This window comes from Centruroides vittatus, unplaced genomic scaffold, assembly GCF_030686945.1.
Source record: "Centruroides vittatus isolate TY-2023 unplaced genomic scaffold, ASM3068694v2 scaffold_386, whole genome shotgun sequence".
NCBI classification, from domain to species: Eukaryota; Metazoa; Arthropoda; class Arachnida; order Scorpiones; family Buthidae; genus Centruroides; species Centruroides vittatus.
Window position 1 is genome coordinate 1641388 of NW_027122706.1, and position 20962 is coordinate 1662349.

Here is a 20962-nt window from a genome sequence, read left to right on the forward strand (position 1 = left end):
AGCAAATTAGCAGGTATTTGTCATGGTGCAATGGTTTGTGGTAGACTTTAAATGTAAGGTAGTGTAGTGTTTGAGTTATTTTTAAGAAGTTGATAGCTCCATTTTTTTATTCTTCTGTAAATTTTATTTCATTAAAGATTGAGATATTTTTCTTAAATCAATTCAAAGTCTGTATCTAATTCTGTCTTCTCTCTTTATTCACTAGATTTTACTCATTGTGACATCTTTCTCTTTTTAAAGATTAAGTTCATGTTCAACTTATTTTTCGTCAGCAGAAGAGATGAAAGCAAAAACAATAGCTTCAAAATAATCTGCATTTGTTTTGAATAGCATTAGCATTGTGTGTATCAGCTGAGAAGAGGACTATTTTCATAAAATTAGTTATGACCCTCTGTCATATGAATTAAACAAAAGTTATTGCATCAATCTTATATCGTATCTCAGGTGTCTAGCTTTAAACTTTGATGCTTCATAGTGCACAGAATTTTTCTGGTAATATATTAGAAGTTCTTACCAAAAAAGTAAATATTTTAGTGGAAAGAGAAGTCTGCTTATACTGAAACATTTTATATGAGTGAGGCCAATATAGTTTTGTGTTAATTTAATTGTATTTAAATGAAGTTTTATGCATTAACATTGATTTTCATAAAATGGCTTTAACAGAAATAGCAAGCCAATTACAATGTTTGAAATGTATTTATTATTTATTTAAAAAACGTTTCTGAATTTTTTCCAATACATGTGAACTCTGCAAAACTCGGTGGAGCAAAGTAATAGTTTTTTATTGTGTTAATATTTCTCTTAATGTTAATAAAATTTTTCATTTCAAAAATGCTCATTTAGTTGTTATTTCAAATTTATATATTTCACTATGATATATATTTTTTCAGTTATATCCAGCTATTGTCCATGCTGTATCTTCTAATGGAGCAACTTGTGTCGTTCATTTTGTGGATTACGGAAACTATGAAGAAGTGTTAATTCAAGATGTAAAACCATTAGAATCCGATTGGGTTAGTGTTAAAATTTTACAGTAAATTTTTGTCATATATTTAATTTTAAGCAGATAACCCATAGTTTGTGTTTGAGAGAGGATGTGGGTTATCTGCCAGTTTTAACTCTCAATTATTAACTTACCAAACAGCTTTTTCTTTGTAAAGATACCAAGAGTGTCTTTAGAAAATTCAAAAAGTACTTTACATGCATTAGACATTCACCATTGCAATTTTCCCCAAAACCACTAAAGATGTGTCTATGCAAGCCTTGTCTTTAGTTCTTTTTAATTTGTTTTCAACACTTTCTGGAACCTTTTACCGGTGTTAGACGCAAAACGAAAAAATTTCCGTTAACGTTTTTGAACTTTGTAGTTCTTCTTCAGACGGTAAAAAACGAGGAACGCAGATCGAATAAAAGAACGAGTTATTTTTAAACCGAAATCGAATGCTTCACGATGCAGCTGGTCAGACATGCGCATACGGTGCAAGCAGATGGCGATTAAAGGTCCGTGTCGATGAGGGTCTGCCAGGCGGTGGACAAATTGAGTTCCTCTTTATAATTAATGCAGGTGGCGGTGCGGCTGTGTTTGTAAATGGAGATAGCCTCCAACCACCTCAGATGTTCAGGGTGAGGCGATGCAATGATAAGCCTGGCTTGGTTGAGGGCCGCTTCGATGTCCGGATCGGTGGCGTAAGTTGAGAGTGCCGTAGAATTTCTCTCATGCAGAATATCAGCATTGTGCTCACGTAATCTGATCCCCAAAGATCTCTTGGTTGAGCCGATGTAAACAAGGTTTCTGTCAAACCTGTGATCCTTAAGAGGAATGGAATAAACGCCCGGAAGCCTGTTGGGGTCGGGGGGATCCTTCCCGTTACGGAGTATGTCCAAGATGGTGGGACGTCTTCTGTATGCGATCTTAATACGGCGCTTGCGGGTAATCTTCTTATATAACGTCGCCACATACGGATTATACGTGACGGGGATCAGTGACTCATCTTCAGGTTGATTGGCGAGACGGGATCGGATGTCGGAGATACGTGCTGTGCGACGGTGACGATTAACCAATCTGTTAACGAGCTTGTGGTATCCGTGGATGGTTGCTACGCGTCTGACATGCTCCAATTCGGTGGCCAGTGCTGCTGGAGTGGACGAATGCGAAAACTCCCTCTTAATTAAGGTGTTGAAAGCGGCGGACTTGTATTGGAATGGGTCACATGACCCAACAGGGATGTAGAGAGAGGGCGTACCAGGTTTACGGTAGACCGAAGTGTGTATATATGGGCCTTCAATGCTGATGTTTAGATCTAAGAAATGGACCCCAGTGCTGTTAGCTTGTTCTAATTCCACAGTCAAGCCATAAGGGTTGTCATTAACCGCTTCCACGAATGCCGACACATCAGGTATATTTCTCCATAATATGATGATGTCGTCAATATACCTTTTGTATAACATGATGTCAGGAAGATACTGCGGCAGGACCTTATGTTCCAATTGTCTGATGACCATCTCGCACAAGTCTCCAGCTACCGGGCTCCCCATAGGGACCCCTCTTTTCTGTGCGTAAACAGCTCCATTGAACATGAAGAACGAGTCATAGCACAGCATATGGGCCATCTCCAGTACTTGTTTGTGCAAAGTGCGGTCTCCAACAATACCGAGGAGGAGGTCCCTAAGAGCGCAAAACGCTGGGGGGAGCTCCAGTGATGGATACAAAGATTTAAAATCCAAAACGGTGATGAATATTGGAGGAGAGGGAAGATCCTTAAGGATAGAAATGAGGTCCACAGAGTTAGCGATGTTGAACGAGTAGCCCTCCATTAGGGGGGCTATCAATGAGTGTGCGGCCCTTTCGAGTTTACGAGTAGGGGCTCTAGCTTTATCCACCACCGGTCGTAATTGCCGACCTTGTTTATGTGTCTTGGCGAATGCGAAGAGCCTCGGCATGTCGGGGGAGTCAACAACAATGTTGCCCAATTCCAGGCGTTTAATTAGCTTTGAACGGGCTAGTCTCTTGACCTTAGATTGCAGTTTGTCTACCATATCATCTGCCACCTTGTCGCACTGTGTGAGATTAAGGTATTCGGTTAGATTTCGTTCATAAGTGGAAGGCTTCATAAGCACCAATGACTTAGACTTATCCACTCTGACCATCGTTACGTTGTTAATTCGCATCCACCTGGTTGTGCGCCATAGTTTGTTTCTCAACTCCGCAACTTCAGAGGGTTCCTTAGCCCCTTTGATTCTGAGTGTTGCCATCCACCTGTAATATTCTTTTTGCTTGTCGGGCAGGCCTTTAATTAGGTTTTCCAAGTCAGGAATGAGGCTCCATGATCCGGTTTTAAGGGGTGGAGGTGCGAAGGACGGTCCGTACCTCAGGATGTCCACCACAAAATCGGGAGGATGTAGGTCGTCCCACACGATAAACGGAAATGTCGAGTGCTCGTGATACCTGGGCACTTGGAAGCGTAATATCCATTGTAGTTTCTTGGCGTACTTTCTCCTGAGGTTGGCATTCAATCGGTCTTGTATGGACACCAGATCTATGTTCTCCCGTGCTAACTGTTCAGGGTCCCGTAGGAACAACAAATCCTCAATCTCCACGAGATGTGTTAATTTAGAAAACACTTGTTTTCTGGTAGATCGGATGGCCCTGTTGAGGCACATTAATTGGACCTTACTGAGAAGAGGCTCACTACCATGAGGTAGTGAGCATCTTCTCAGTAATTTGTTTTCTGTATCACCACTCCACACTTTAATACAAGTTTAAGTAGGTATGTGTGATAACTTAAAATCTAATAAGCTCCAATAATTTCCTCATTACTTACTGTAATAACACTTGTAGAATTATTTAGGTTTGGTTTAAAGTTGATGATTGACTTTCAAACCTATGCCCATGGATATCACAGACATTTGTTTAAACTCAACAGCGTTGTGTTCCAACATTTTGCATTTTTTTATAGTCTAGAAGTTTGTTTTGTATCAGAGTTTAATTTAAGTCAAAAGTTATAAAGCAAAAACTTATTTTACTAACTGTTAATCATCATCTATGTAGTAATTGGTAAACAAAACAATGTGTATTCTATTGAATGGGTGACCATGACAACTCAAAAAATATTCTTTCTTGGAGTATATAAAAAATGACCCAAAAACCATACCTCTACAACCCATAGTTTTCGAGAAAAATGTAAAAGAGAGTGTACGACGCCACATCTAGTGCATGGAAAATAAGCTTTGTCAGAAAAGTGAACATTGGTATTTGCATATGGCATTATGCTTACATAGGAGGATGCTCAAAATAACCACCGTGCATATTAAGGCATGCTGTAGAATGGTCGACTGCACACGATCTTAGTTGCTCGTCTTCATGCTGCATTCACTTTTGTGCAACACGATGCTGATCATGTGCAGTCGGCCATTCTAATGTGCATAATCTTTTTCCCATTATCAGCATTAGCATACATCTCAGACTTTGCAAGCATCTAATTTCAGCTTTAAAAAGCCTAGGTTATATTCCTCATTAAAACTTTTTCATACATCCAGGCTGATGCAGGACTTTGCCTTCATATTTTTCAACATACAACCTACACATTTCCAGCAACTATGAATACTGTCCAAATTAAACGAAATTACAATTGTAGTGTTAATATGATTGTTCTCTTGTTATAAGAATAATAATATCAGTAAAAATCAATGAATTAAGTATATAATTGTAAACATAGTGAAATTTTTTTATGAATGTTTATAAGAAGAAAAGTTTTTGTCAACCAAACTGATCACAACAAACTTACATTACTAGCCCAAATTCGACCACAAGTGCATACAATTTGGTTAAATAGGATAGTAGTTGCAGTTATGATGTTAGGCATGTGCTAACAGTGCAGTTTTATTGCCACCATACATACTGTAATATGACTTAAGACCAGCTAGCACAAAATAATCTTTGAATTTGTAATTTCAATGTTCCCAGGAGATTTGTACAATATAGCAAATATGGTCTTATTTCCCCAGATACTCTGGGAACTTGGAAGGTGATGTCTATCATTTTGGCAGTTACAATAGTTTTGCAGTAAACCAACTATTTATTTAAAAACCTTTTGACATGCAATAGTGAAAACAATTAGAAGAGTTTAATTTTTAATTTTATTGTAAGCATACTTAAATTCAATTATACAGGATTATTTTGATAGAAAAAAGTAAATAAATATATAATTTACATCCTATTTTTTTTATTTAATTTCAAAATTTTTACAATGCATCTTTAAATTAATAATAATGTACTTATAACATAATGATTTTTTAAAAAAATCATTAACAGATCAGTTGGACAACAACTTAATAAATCTAAACTATCAATTTTTTTTTGCATAATTATGCTTAATTACAAATCTTTTTTCTTATAAATTAGTGTGTGCTTGTTATATTATATATGTAATGTACAGTACAGTATGGGACCAGGTCTTGATTTCTGGACAAAGGCTAAATATATGCTTAAAATATAAAGTAGTATTTTTACTTTCCACTGTTTAAACTGTTTTTAACACATTATATGTCAGCTTGGGAACTTGTATCATGCAATGCACATGCAATGGAAACAAAAAAACAAAGTGGTAATATGGCAAACTATATCCCATCAAATTCAAAACTAGCCGGATTTCTGGTCTGGTACTGTACATACAAAAAATTTAACTTGTATTATTTTTTATTTAATACTTGTTTCTTACAGAATTACAATCATTCAAATGGCAAATCATCAAACTCCTTCCCAAATGGTATGTTACAACAGAATTTTGTTGGAACTCTAGAATTCAGACGAGGCGGGAATAAGCCTTACGTTCATATGGATACTATAGACAATTCGCCTCAAGGACAAAAAAGAGAAGGAAACAGTAGACCATCTAGACAACTTTATCAACCGCCTGCCCAAAGAAGACATGTCATACCCTAAATGTTTTTACAGATTAAAAACAAAAAATCTTAAGTTTTGATGAATCTAATTTAAATATTTAGTTAACAGTCAGAAATCTTTATTTCTTTAATCTTCACTATTTATATTGTGTTTAAACAAACTTTTATGCAATTTTATCTTCATTACATTAAAAAAATGTTCTATATAGTACCGAAAAGACACTGCCAAAGTTTCTTCCAATTATTCTACGTGCATTTGTCTCAAGTGAAATTATTATATAGTTCAGTAGTACCTAATTTATTGAGAGACATTTTTGAATGTGTTTATAAATTTTTTAATTGTTGCAATAATTAATTTAATAAAAATATATATACAAAGAAACCACCTTTTGATATATCAATAGCTTTCTGAAGAATTAACATAAAAGTTTGTAAGTAAATTGTTTTCTCAGACTTAAATATGGGATAGCGTGTCTTAAAAGTACATTATATCTCAACACATTTATCTAATTTTTAGTATCTTTTGTTGTAATATTAGTTGTGAAAAATTAAAATTGTAAAAATGTATCTTTATTGAGAATATTTAAATTAAAACTGTGTAATTTATCTCTAATAGTCATCAAATAGTTCTGCAACATAAAATTACTAATATATGCAAAATGTTATAACAAATCTTTTAAACTAATTGTCTACCTCCTTTTAAATGTCTTTTTTTGTGTAAAAAAAGTTAAGAGAAATTCCTGCAGAAGCAGCTAAAATTTTACAAGAATTCACAAAACAATTTATACTTGTATGTGAAATTTTAGAATAATAAAGTTGAAACTGTTACTGCAATTTTATGAAGCAATAATTTAAATCATCAAAAACAAGATGATGTGGTGCATAAATGCAGTTTATTAGCAAATTTCAATTGAATTTATATATACAGAAAATCTATACAACTCATTAAATATTTGATATATTCATAAAAGTTTTAACCAATTTCATTTTAGTATTATATATATACATTCACTCAGTAAACATGTCTTACTCCTAAATTGATTCTAGCAAATTCTCAAAAAAAAAAAAAAAATTAAGTTGCAGGGTGGATTTCTTTCAATGCACTATTCTCTCTCACTAGTATGTTGTTCCGGATATTATATGGCAACTTTTCAAGATTTTTCACGCAGGAGCCTTTCTTTTTATTTGAAGTGGGAGTCCGACTGAGACGTGCCGATCTACGAACGGGAGTGGCCACAGCTTTCACAGATCTAAAAAAGAAAATAATAGTTTTAATGTTTTGTATTTCTGACATTCTAATATTGTGTGTTAAGATATTTTAGCCATAAAACATCTCAATTTTTTCTTTACAATATCTTCAAGTCCACCATTTACAATCACCAGTAGCCAAAAAAAATAATGTTTTTTTTTTTACTCCGAAATGACCTTTTATTCGAGGCTATGCCTCTAAAAAGAAAATGCAGTATAACCAGAGGATGTTTTAACCAATCGCGTATCTTATATTTTTAATATATAAATACCATTGATTTTGTATGGTGAGGTACAGTACAAACAAATTTTTACACTTTTTTGTTTTATTGTTCAAAAATGATTGAAAATCACATTATAATCAATATGCAATGTAACCAATTATTCAAAACACACAAATAAATATTGCTTCCTGTTAGTATCTCTAACATTTTTCTTTATAGTAGAAAGTGTGTAAAACTAACTCAGGATGTCATCATTTGAAGTTTTTTAGCATAAAATTCCTCTAGATGAAAAAACACTCGATTCATTTTAAACACAATAGTTAACAAAATCTTTTCACACAATGTTAATGCAGTGCACAGCCATATTTTATGCAAATTCTATAAAGTTGGCTTTGAATGGAAAATTTTGTTAATTTTTTCATTATTGTTTTAGTATTTCTTCTAATTTTGTGAATTTATACTTATCCTGATTTTTTATCACCACTTACATGAACATTTGTGCATTGTTTTATGCAAATATGATGATAAAAAAAAGACTCATGATACTGCAATCTCTTAACTCACTCACAAAATTAACTCGAAGCTATGAATAATGAAAGTTACTTGTCTAGCATATACTTTTCTTTTTAAATCTAATGAGCTATACTTAAAGCATTAACAGTAATAATTAAGTAGGGGAGGAATGTATTTATTATGACCTGAACAGGTCAGATTCCAGAGGTTTTAAGTTGAAAGCTAATAAACTAATATAGAAAGTACACTTGCGGAATAACACCTATTGTTAGTGTTTGATCCTTCAATGGATTTAATAGAATATGTTACACTTGTCTATCCACTCACTACTGCTTAGAAACAGGTGTTTCAAATGTGGTGTTTTTTTTTAACCTAATGCATCCAAAACGTAATAGGTTAATAATGAAGTTTAGACTCTTGCATTAATCTCAATTGCTAAATTTACCAATTGTAAAGTTTAGAAAAATTGCAAATGATAACAAAAAATGCAGTCACTCCAAACTAGGGGAACTCCTGTATTTTGATTAAAATTGTAGAGTATTAACATAAGAATTTAGGGTTAGTTGTAATCTTTTTTTTCCACAAATAAAGCAGAAATTTTATTATTATTAAAAGTATGATTTAAAAGTAAATAAAAACAATTTTGCTAGTGAAGAGAATTGTGTGCCGCACGACTTCTTTCAAAGGCATTACTCAACTTTCTAAATTATAGTTTCAGAATAATGATACTTTAATCAGGGGGAAAAAACTGCTTGATCAGAAAATATGCTAATTACATCAAATAACAAATACATTATAAATAATTCAAATCTTACCATTGATATAATACATCTTTTGGATCAACAAAAATCATTACAAACTTTATTCAATAGCCAAATTTGACAACTTGCAAAAGATGTGAAACATTTATCTTCAATTTTTTCGTTTCCACTTATTTTAACTTTGAAATTATTATTATTTACAGCATATACTTTTTATTAATGTTTACTATTTCAGTATATATTTGACATTTAAAAAAAACAGTATTGAATGCTGTGTAAAACAAACTTCTTTTGGCAAATTTTTTTTTCTATTGCTTATTATTTTTATTTATCAAAATCTTTTCCTTTTATTCATTCACACAATTGGAAGTAATTGAAATCAAGCTTTAGAAAACATATCCTAAAATTTTCTTGTCAAATTGAAGTAGATCAATTTTTGTTTAACCTTGCAGAAGCCATACTGTTGTATGTGTTTTTCAGACTATTATAATTTTGGCCTCTATTTTTTTTTATTATAAATTGAAAAAAAATCGACCGTCGTTACGAAAAATACGCACAAACTTATGGACTGACCTGATACAATTAAATATAAAAATTACATAAAAATAATTTTATTAATCATCTGATTTGCCGTTACTTCACAAAGGCATTATTACTATATGTTTAGCATATATATCAACTATAGCAGAAATTGCAAATTTACAAAGAAAAATATTAGCAATGTAGCTGACTTTATTGCTGTCAAAAGTGACACCAGCATTGAATAAAAATGGTGCAAATTTATCCTTCTAAATAGTATTTCATAAAATTGTTGTGATCGAGAAAATAAACAATACAAATTGAAGTCATATAAAATTTCATACTTTTCAATAACTCTTGTATTAATCAGAATTTTCTTCGATTATATTCAGCTGTCTTCACATTATCACTAGCACAATCAGATTCTGTATCCGATTCTGCTGTAGATTCACTGAATCATTACCAAAATTGCTATATGATTCAAGAATTTCAGGAGAAATTGTATTACCTTCAGCATAATAATGCATGCTTTATAGAAACTGAATCGAAAGCCTCCTAAACAGATTAAAAATAAATTGTTATCAATATCTTGTTTTAAAAATTAAGAAATTACAGTGGAATTCTGTTAACCCAGCAAACCTGATTAATGATGTGCTAGACATGTCAACTTGAAGTTATTGGTGCATTGTTCTTTCCCATCATCATCATCATGGAAGCAGAGGAAGACCAAGATGACATAATGATGCTAGTAAACCAGTTAGTTCATGCATGAATTTTCCAAAGACATTAGTGTATGGGTTTGATACGAGAAGAGAAATATTTAGGATACTTGGAATCAATAATTATCACAGAAACAGCTACAGTACAATTAAATTTGTCTGTATTATGCAAGATGGTTTAACTGATAGGGACTATAAGTCTGAAATGCATTTCCAACGTCAATAAAAGCATATATTTTTTGGATCTGATCTCTGACTCAATTTTCAAACTTATCACACCTTGTAAGTCAAGTGATGAAAACTAAGGCCACATCAAGATACATTAATCATAGACAAAGAAGCAAAAATATTTAGAACAGTGTCCTTGTTTCAAGCCAACCAAGGGTACGAATATCCTGGAAAAATTGAAATGGCACGTTAAACAATCGTGAAAGGCAGATTTGAACAATTTACATAAGATATGTAAAATTGTATCCAGGGAATAGGGGATAAACCAGGAAAAACTTCATCGTCCGATAAGGTGGCATTTTTGGTCGGTCCCAACAATGCCAGGTTAACGAAATTTCACTGCATATTTAATTTTAAAATATTAGAATGGTTTTTCCCCAGTATTATTTATATGTTTTTTGTAACAGGCATCTATCAGATTGCCTGAATCAAAAATTACATTTAATAAATATTAATCAAAAAGAGAAAAGTGTCTAGAAAAGTACTTTAAGAAATGAAGTTGAACCTCCAAATTCTTTATTAAAAATAAAAACTTCACAGAATATATACTGTGGCATCCACAATATGCCATGTGATCTATGCTTAATATTTATGATTTAATATGAATTTTAAGAAATTACTTTTCAATGTCATTTTTACAGTAATTATTGTCTACATAATATTCGAAATTTATAAATTTTAGCTTAATTTGTGGAAAATGCAACTTTTTTTCCTCTTACACTTTTTATGAATTCAGTAAACAAAGCCAAAAGCACTTTATTTTTAATTTTTGGTCATATTTAGGAAAAGTATACTGTATTTTGATATGAAAAAGTATACAAAAAGATTTTTCTAAAAAAGTTTTCTGGGAAAAAATGTCCCACAAAAATTTTTCTGTATTTGGCACATCATAAGACAAAATCAGTTATATCTTGGCTTCCAATTATTGTGGAATGATCACTGCACTTATTTAAAAGACAATCATAATGGAATTACCAAAAAAAGAAAATCCAGTACAATTACAATTTTATAGAAATTTTTAGGTGTCAAAATAGTCACATTTAGGAATCTAAATTTTTATTATTTTTTAAAACTTTGCAACCATTATTCTTTAGAGAACCTTTAAACACAAATTCTTTTGATCCTATGTTTATTATGAATCTGCTTGTAATTTTTTCGTGCAAATGGATATTAAAAGTGCTGTCTATACCAATCAATTATTAGTTCTCTGTATTGCCTGAGCTTGCCATTAGGTTTTGGCCTTGTTGATCTGATGTGGAATGGCTTGTATAAATTTTAAAACATTAGCAAATTATTAAATTAGTGAATACTTATTTTAAAAAACATTTATTCCCATGAAATGAAAATATTAGAATACCAGATCAATATGAACCCTAAACATTATATTTGTTACAATTAATTTTCTAAATAATCACTTATTATTACAAATTAATATTTCAAGATTTAAAATAAGCAAATAAATAATTATAATTGCAATTAATAACTTTATAATGAATAAATTTCTTTCAAAATGATGTGAATACAACAGTAAAACAAAAATAATTGAAATTTAAGGGCACATTCATGCTTGTCACATGAAAAACACACAAATGATTATTTGCCGAGCAGTGGTTTGTTGTTGATATGACAAATGTTCATCCAGGATCTAGAAAATGGACAATTTTCAAACAATAATTTGTCTCTCTGCTTCTATAATTACAAATAGTTTGTATCTGTTCATGAAAAAAAGCCCAAAAGATGGTGAATGGTATCACTTCATCAAAGCATAAAAATGCAATCACAAAAAAGAAAGGAATTTAAAATAATCATTTCCTTTGATTTGGCAGAATTTACTGACAAGAATTGGGAAATGGCAAATAATGAACACATCCAGAGTATAAATTACAGTAGAGAGTCATTAATCGGAATCGCCGGTAATTGGCACGATTTTCAGTCGGACTGTGTCGTGCTGAATCGAACGTTTTTGATACTAAATTTACTTCTAAAGTATAATTTTCACGTTTTTGTATTCTTTAATATATTTATTTTGTTTGTACAAAATGCAGAAATAATTTTTAACGATACGATAGCCTCGATTATTATTATAAAAATTTTCGTTAGGCTTAAAATCGACGAAAATTCAACACTAAGCGACACGCAATGGAGAAAAATTTGAACATCGGACAGATTAATATATTTTTTCGTACATAATTGGTAATTGGAACAAATGACTAATCTGAACCACCCCAGTCCCCAATTGATTCCGATTTTCGACTCTCTACTGTAATTCTATTTAACTTTACAATTATTAATATGATTTATTGAAAAGTTAAATAATGTTTAGAAGTTATTACAAAATAAAAACTTCAATAATGGAGAAAAAGTGAATATAAAAATATATTCAGACTGCATATTTAATTATTCAAGTCTGAAAACTTATTTGATTAAAATTTACCAAAATTTTGCTCAATGATAAGTATATGTAATAAAATTATCCAACTAAATAAATTTAATTGTTTGGAAAGCAATTATTTTTATCATTTCAAATATTCTTGGCATGGAATTCAAAGGAATTCTTTATGGTTGGAATTTATGCAATAATTTGGATAATTTTTGAATTGTAAGAAACTTTAATTGCTCTTGATCTTAATGAAAAGAGTAATTTTCAAAAAACATATCAGTTTAAGACATTTTTGAGCTTGTTTAATTAGTATTAAGATGTATTCTGATTTATGTTGTTTTCCTAAGATGATCTCTTAGGAAAACAACATAATTTCAAAAACTCATTTGAAATGACAGTAATAAAAAGTAGTTTTAAAAAATTATTATTTGTATACTTTTTATGTAAAATACTGCAATCTTCAATGTATCAAACATATAAGGGCATCTATGATGAAAACACTGGTTTGTCGCTATGTTGTCAAAAGTTGTGAGTCCACCACTAGTGGTGGACTCACAACTTTTATTGCGGTGGTGGACTAGTGGTGGACTCGCAATAATAGTCATGTTCAGATAGTGCACTCTAAAATACATTAGTGCTCCAATTATCAACATGAATGTCTGACACATTAGTACTACACACTAAACTCCAACCTGAATATGATTTATCATTTAATATTGGAATTTAAGTTTTATAATGATTTCTGCATCTAATTTGATCTCTAGTTGCCATTATTTCAATTACCAGTATACTTATTAGCATACCTTTGTTTACTTGTATTTTATAAAATCCATATTATCTTGTATAACATAAAAATTTCAAACAAATATGTTATCATGTTTATCAATAATTAATAATTGCAGTCAAAAACTTTATTTATTATCCAAAGGAATAGCAAGAAATTAATTACATCATCATCAAGCTAAATTTGGTATGATCCAGAAAGCTAAAATTTTTATAGCACAACCGAGATGCCAGAATCTTGTTCAGTCTACGAGAAGGATATTACAGAATGGGTGGCCAAACCTTGTCATGACCACAGCCATATATTGACTATTAGAAATACATGAGAGCTGCATCCTCTAATTGAATGTTATTTTATATTAGATACAGTAATAACTGTAGTATTTTAACTATTCTATAATAAATGTCACTGTTACCAGTACATTATGACAGGCTAGTTAAACATTTGTTTAATTCCTTTCCTGTTCCTACAAATATACCCTTAGCTTTCAGTTGCCTGTTCAAGGTTAAGTTGCAAATTATACTTACGAGCTATATGTATATTACACTACATACAGGGTTCCTACTCAAATTTTTGTTTTAAATTCCATGACTTTTACTGACTTCTGACCAACTTTGTATAAATTCTCTTACCTCAGATCCCTTACAGTAGGGCACATTGACAAAGTAAAACAGCATTTGACTTACTAAGCACATATGCTATTGCTTCTCCAACTTTTTAATTAGTTATTTTTTCTAATTAACAGTTATATATTTTTTTTACAATTGCTGAATTATTAAAACTAAAACGTTTTATTAAATTAAAGTAGTTTATTCTGTTATTAATCCACAACCATAAATCTACATGGCTTTGAAAAAGAAAACAAAAGCCATTATTTATTATTCAATAACAAATCCTGTATAATCCATGTACAAAAGTATATATTGGGTTGTTTGGAAAGTAATTTCGTTTTTTCCATAGAAAAATAAACGCAATATTCTTATAATAAATAAATATTTTATTGAATTATATATTGACCATTTTGGTCAAATACCTGTTGTCATTGTTTCTGGTAGTAGCATGATTTCACATTCATAAAAATTTTGATCGTTGTTTACAAAAAAATTGATCCAAGTGATTTTTGACATTGTCATTTCAAGTAAATGTCTTACAGTTAAAAAAATTTGTATAGACCGGAACAAGTAATAATCTGAGTGTGCCTGATCTGGCGAATATGGTTGGTGTGATAACACATCCCATCTAAGCTATAACAGTTTCTGACAACTTACCAAACTTGTGTGAAATTTGGCATTATCATGGTAAAACACTACACTTTGTTTGTTGATCAACTCTGGTCTTTTCTGTTTGATGATATTACTCAATTTGTTTACTCGCTGGCAGTACACTTTCAAATCAATTGTTAAATTGTCTGGTAAAAGCTCAAAAAAAAAATTTCTTTAAAATCCAACCATAGAGAGCATCTCTCGTTAATAACATGTGGAACCCATATATCAAGCTTTGAAATGAAATCAATTTGTTTTAAGTAATAATAAACAAATAAACGATTCAATTTAACAGATTTAATCTCTTGGTGATTTCACGTGTTGTTATACGGCAGATTGCTTCAATCAGTACCTTTATTTTGTTTTCATTGGCTTCAAATGGCCATCCAGAATGTGGTGTATCTTCGATATTAAAATTGCCAGAACGCAATTTTGTAAACCAGTTTTGGCACTGTCTTTCTCTCAACACATCTTCTCCAAACATGAACCATAATTTTTTTCTTGTTTGAACAGCATTTTGGTTTTTTAGTTATAAAAAAGTAAAATATGCCGAAAATGGTGCTTTCGATTTTCCATATTTGATGAGTCACCGAAAAAAAAAAACAATTGTACAGAATCAAACAAAATTTTTTACAAATAAGCCTTAAAATGTCAGCTGTCGAAGTATATAATGAAAATGTGGTTTAAAATAAAATTTGCTGGTAAAAATACATCTAATTCCTCTAGTAATAAAAAAACGAAATTACTTTCCAAACAACCCAATATTTATTAAATTTATCCCTTAATAAATTTCCTGAACTTTATAAAATTTTAATAAACTGGAAAAAACTCAAAAACTGTTTTATTACACAATCAAATTTATTAAAATGAAAAATAATAAATACCATTTAAATTAAAATTATTTATCATTTTTTTGTACTTATACAAAATTTCTCCAAAAATTTTTAATGTTTGGGAAAAATTTTGGGTCCTGAAAATATTCTGCACCCCTTTTTATAAGTCGTATTGCACCACACCACCTCTTTCTGTCTGCAGACAGCTACACTTAGTCAAGCATATTATCAGCAAAAAAAATCGACAATGTAGCCGAGGCAAATTCCCTGACTTTCCATGACTTTTTCTGAACATTCATGAAAATCCCTGATTTATCCTGACTTTCCAAATGCATAGGAATCTTGGATATATACAGTAATATTCAGCAAACATACAAAAATATTACATATGTGTTAGTAGTATGTTTTAAATTTATAAAAAGAAATTGTGCAAGTACACAGAGCTACAGTTTGGACATTGTAGTCAGAATATCCTTTACACAGAATGAATATTTTTCCTATATAATATGGAAAGCTTCTTATACAATATATAATTACCTATTCAGAGTCTATTATTACCATACATAATCTATTTACATATGATACATTTTCATTAATAAGTACTAATTATCAAAAATAATTATGCCAAAAAAATATTTAATATATAAAAAGATTAAGAATATTTTAAATCTTATAAATAATTCAAGAATTAATAAGCATATTTTGATGCTTGACTGTTGATATAACTGTTCTTTACAATAGGTTTTCAAACTGTCATTATTGCCTGAATGATATGATTGCAGATACTCAATTGATATGACATCATTGAACATCTTACCAATACAAAGTATAAACAGGATATGTATATATAATTTAGCAATGCTTTTGATAATGTTCTGTTTATTCATACTGTGATAAAACATAATAAAGTAGTAAAATTTTAATGTTAAATAATTTGTTAATTTAATGCATAACTAAAAAATATTGAGGAGCTATATAAGAATATTTATTTCTGTACAATAACTTTTATTTTAATTAACCTTATCAAAATCATTTTTATTAATTAATCAATTAATTAATGAAGAATATCAATTTTTACATGTTGAACAGTTGCAATTTTGTATTTTAGAAATTTATGGTAATGCTTATAGAAATAACCTTATTGGAATGATTTGAGAAATTAATTTATCATTCCAATAATTTTCAAGCCAATTCACTTTATGTTATGCTCAATTGTAAAAATAAGATTTTAGACTGACAACTTGACAAAGCATCAAGCATCAAAATTTGCCTAGTATGTTTCTCTGTGATAAAAAATAATAATAATAAATATTTACTTGTAAGATTTTGAACCACTCAATGATAGATCAAACATTATCAGTGTTGAACGAAAAATGTTTTTGTTATCCACAAGAGGTTTTCTAGGAGTGTTCATTTTTGTTTTCTCCTCCATCTTTTTTTCTTTCTGAGAATGCCATTGATTTTCATTTTGTGAAGAATAACTACATAATAATCTTTCAAACTCTTGTGAAATTTCAGCTGGCTGTAATAAAATTTAATTCTATTTAACTAAATATCATAGTATTACAATATAAATAAATTTATATTATTATCTATTTTAAGAAATTATCATTTAAATCTTTTTAAGTGAATACTGACAACCACTTTTAATTGTGATGACAATGATTTAATATTTACAACAGGACTACATTATACTGTAAATTAAAACAATGGAGATATTATGTCTAAATTACCAATATCAGATTATATACATCAGATGTAAATTTTGTTTTCTATGCATATTAACACATTTAGTAAATATAATTATAGTTTACCTGAACACCTTTATCAAGTGCAATATGATAAAATGTTAAGGCATCTTCTAATTTATTTTCTTTTTCTGCAGTAAGAGAATGACAAATCCAATATTGTGGTTCTTTTTCTATTTCTGGATTGCATTTTACCATTTCATACAGCCATTCAGTTATACTAGATGGAGGATAACCCTACAGATTTTAGAAATATGTAAAAATGTCAATTATTATTCTAATCTTAAATTTAAAGACACACATTCATGTTAAATTCATATACTTCTCTGTTTTAAATATTTATCAATCAATGTTTAAAAATTACTAAGGTTTTGAAAATATTCATATAACTAATATATTTAAAAAAATAAAAGGTTTAATATCAACAAAATGAAGTCTTTGAAATACTTACAATTTGTAATAATTCCTTCAATTCAAGAAGTGCCTTTTCTAAATTATAATTCTCATTAGTTAATACTTCATCTTCACTTGGACTATTTCGAACCTATAATAAACAAATACGTAAATTACAAATACGATTAATTTCATTATATAAATATACACATTTTTAATGGAAAATGAAATAATAAAAATACTAAAAATTATTTACTTGTTAAGAATAGTACTTTTTTAACCTCCATTTTTGTTTTAAAAAAACTTCTTATATTTTGCTATAGTGCTCTATTTGTTAAACATTTAATAATTGATTTATTAGAAGACGAGAGAGAAAAGGTAATACTAAGACATTAGTTTTTATCTCTCATCCTCATTGCAATTATTGATTCAAGTCTACCTATATTAAGCCTAAGTGGCTAAATAATCTATAATGGGCCAATGTCTCATATTGACTAATAAATCAATTATTAAATGTTTAACAAATACAACACTACAGCAAAACATAAAAAGTGTAAGTAAAACAAAAATGGAGATTAAAAAAGTATTATTATTCTTAACCAAGGCATTACCAAATTTTATTGCATGCAAGTTACATTCTGATTATAAAATTAGTCAAGACCATCTTGTCATTGCATAGATTACAAAATTTCATTTGTAAATATTTAATATATCTCTATAGAAAACAAGCCCAAATAGACCAAAAATTATGTGAATGTATGGCGAATAATAGCATAACTTGTCTGTTCCTATCTATCAGCTTGATGCTAAACTATTTGCATCAAAGACCAAAAAGACTACACTCAATATAAGCAATATTTCTAATTTTAATGTGTGCTTCTTTATTGTTTTGCAGCAAAATTTTGGCACCACTTATGCTTTCACAGAAATTGTAAATACACATTCAAAATATATGTATAAATGTATAAGCTATATAAAAGCTTCTTGCATGTCATATCTAGCCCAGGGCCATAATTTGGACATGTCTACATTAGTCAATACTGATATAAATAGATTCTAGAATTCTCATATAGTAGCATACTGACACTTTACTGCTTTAAACAACTGAATGTCTCGGTGTATAGTTGTAAACAATACTTTAATTTTAAAGTATACTACAGATTAAAAATATATTTCAATAACTAATACATTTGCATTTTATCAACTGAAACAAAGACTTAAAGTTTATTTTGTAATTAAATTTAAAACAGCAAAAAGAATGATTTACTTTTCTTAAATAAAAACTTTAGCATTAAGAAAATAATGTTAATATGTCAATTAAATACCTTTAATAGTGGTGATCCTCCAAGAGAATCTACAAAACTCTTAAATTCTACTGATGCATTTCCCTTTTTTGCAGAACTCTTTTGTAACTTTAACTCTGATATATAATGACCGAAGCAGTTGATATTATAAAAATTGGAAAGACTATTTCCCTTATCATCAAGCCAGGATTCTAAACGCTGTCTATAAAACAAAAATACAAAATCTTAATTAGTAATGTTAAAAATATGAGAATTATGAATTCATTCTAAAACACATACCTTATATTTAATTTTTGCATTGGAGTTTTAGGAAGTTGTTTTCCAGAAACGCCAACGCCTGGCTTAGTATTAAAATTTACACTTTTCTTTATAGAACTTTTGCTTTTGATTATGGATTTTAATTCCTCCTTTTCAGGCAATTTCACCAAAGATGACTTATTCACATGTATTTTAGATTTTGCTTTTTCTAGCTGACCAGCATGAAATAAAGAAGAAATACTCCTTCTTGTCTGATTCTTATTAATTACAGAAGTGTTATTTTTTTCATTTCCTTCTCTTTGAGATGTCTTATCAATTGGAATTTTGTTGTTTGTTTGTTTTTTTAAAGGAACCTGCTTTTTAGACCGTTCTTTAACTATGCTTTTAATTGAAGCTTCTTTTGTATTTTTTGCTACATTTTTGTTTTTCAGAAGTTTAGTATCGACATTCTCATTACCTTTTATCATTTTTTTCAAGTTACCATTTGTTTTAGATGTTTTTCCTTTTACAACTGCAATTGATCTTCGGCTTTTCAAAATGTTATCAATTTTTATGGCCTTTTTAACAATTTCTATTTTTTGTATATCATCACCAGCCATAGTAAATCTCTTACTATTTGCAACTGCCAATGATGGTCTACTCTTTAAAATTTCATTACTTTTTGTTTTCTGAAAATTATCTTTTTTTTGCAGATCATTGTTGGTTGTTGTGAATCTGTGTTTTGTGACTATTGTCGATTTTCTTCTGTTTAAAATCTCATCATCTTTAGTTTCCTTAATATCATCTAGTTTCTTTCTACCATTATTTGCTTCCTTACTTTTGGCAAATGGTAATGATGGTCTACTTTTTGGAATAGCATTTTGTTTCATTTTTCTTTTATCGCTATTATCTACTATATTAGGTTTTGTTTTTGTGACTATCATAGATTTTCTGTTTTGTTGTTTTATATTTTTCAATTCATTGTTAGCCTTCATGCATCCTTCCTCCTTTTTAAAATTAATTAAAGATGTTTGATCTTCTCTTTGATTTTTTTCAGAAATGATGGGACATACTGTCATCCTGTAAAACAATTTATGAATTCAGATTTAAATAAAAAACTAAAAAGTTTTATTTAGATAAATAAGTTATTATTACAGTAAATTATTGTATTTAGAGCTCCATTTTTGAGCATAAATTTTACTTACCAAAATCAAATATATCAAAGAGAAAAAAATCTTTTGATTCCTTTCCCTTTAAAGTTATAACCAGTTCTGGTTTGTCACAGTTAATACTTATCATAAAATAGTTTTTTGTTTAATAAAATATAAAATAACACTTCCTTGTACTAATGACATTTCTATAAAGTGATTTCTTTTGAAATGTAATTAGTTAAACTCAACATTATACCATTACTATTTCAATTTAAATGCAAACAATTCTGCAATGATAAATTAATATTTGTGAATTATATATGATGATCATAAGAACTATTAAATTTTTACACAAAAGGCAATTCAAAATTCCCTGTGCAAGTTCAATGACTTTAGATATACAATAGAAGCAATCGTAATGGCATATTCTTAAAGTTTTGCTGCAATATAGTTAAAATTTTTAATCTTTAACATAACTGTCATCTTTCATGACACATACACAAACTGTTATTCAAATTTATTAAAAAAAAACATTCCTCAGTTGTTGCTCAATGATTTCATGAATCACTTTTGAGATCTCAAGTTTAATTTCATCTAAACACACTTTTAATAAATAGTCAATTGTTATGGATTCCTTTCAAATGCTTCTTGAACACAAGCCACTGCAGCCATGCTTATAGTGGCTTCTTATTTACTAACTCTCAAAACATTTCATCCACTTATTAATTGAATTCCTATCCAATAAGCCTTTTCTATA

General features: G+C 29.6%; 2 protein-coding genes across 2 annotated transcripts in view; one reads left to right on the forward strand and one right to left on the reverse strand.

Annotated features, from left to right (window-relative positions):
• The window catches only part of LOC136988718 (tudor domain-containing protein 3-like), a 73234-nt gene extending 66499 nt beyond the window's left edge, over positions 1–6735 (forward strand). The window contains exons 12-13 of the mRNA XM_067286672.1: positions 891–1013; positions 5720–6735. Of these exons, the coding sequence (XP_067142773.1) occupies positions 891–1013; positions 5720–5941 (345 nt within the window). The 3' untranslated portion in view covers positions 5942–6735. The remainder of the gene's footprint in view (positions 1–890; positions 1014–5719) is intronic.
• A 237-nt stretch (positions 6736–6972) lies between these two features.
• LOC136988715 (DNA ligase 1-like) overlaps positions 6973–20962 on the reverse strand; it is a 58922-nt gene continuing 44932 nt past the window's right edge. The window contains exons 5-10 of the mRNA XM_067286667.1: positions 19097–20134; positions 18839–19019; positions 17572–17664; positions 17187–17357; positions 16689–16894; positions 6973–7151 (exon numbers count right to left, since the gene is read on the reverse strand). Coding sequence (XP_067142768.1) covers positions 6974–7151; positions 16689–16894; positions 17187–17357; positions 17572–17664; positions 18839–19019; positions 19097–20134 — 1867 coding nt within the window. The 3' untranslated portion in view covers position 6973. The remainder of the gene's footprint in view (positions 7152–16688; positions 16895–17186; positions 17358–17571; positions 17665–18838; positions 19020–19096; positions 20135–20962) is intronic.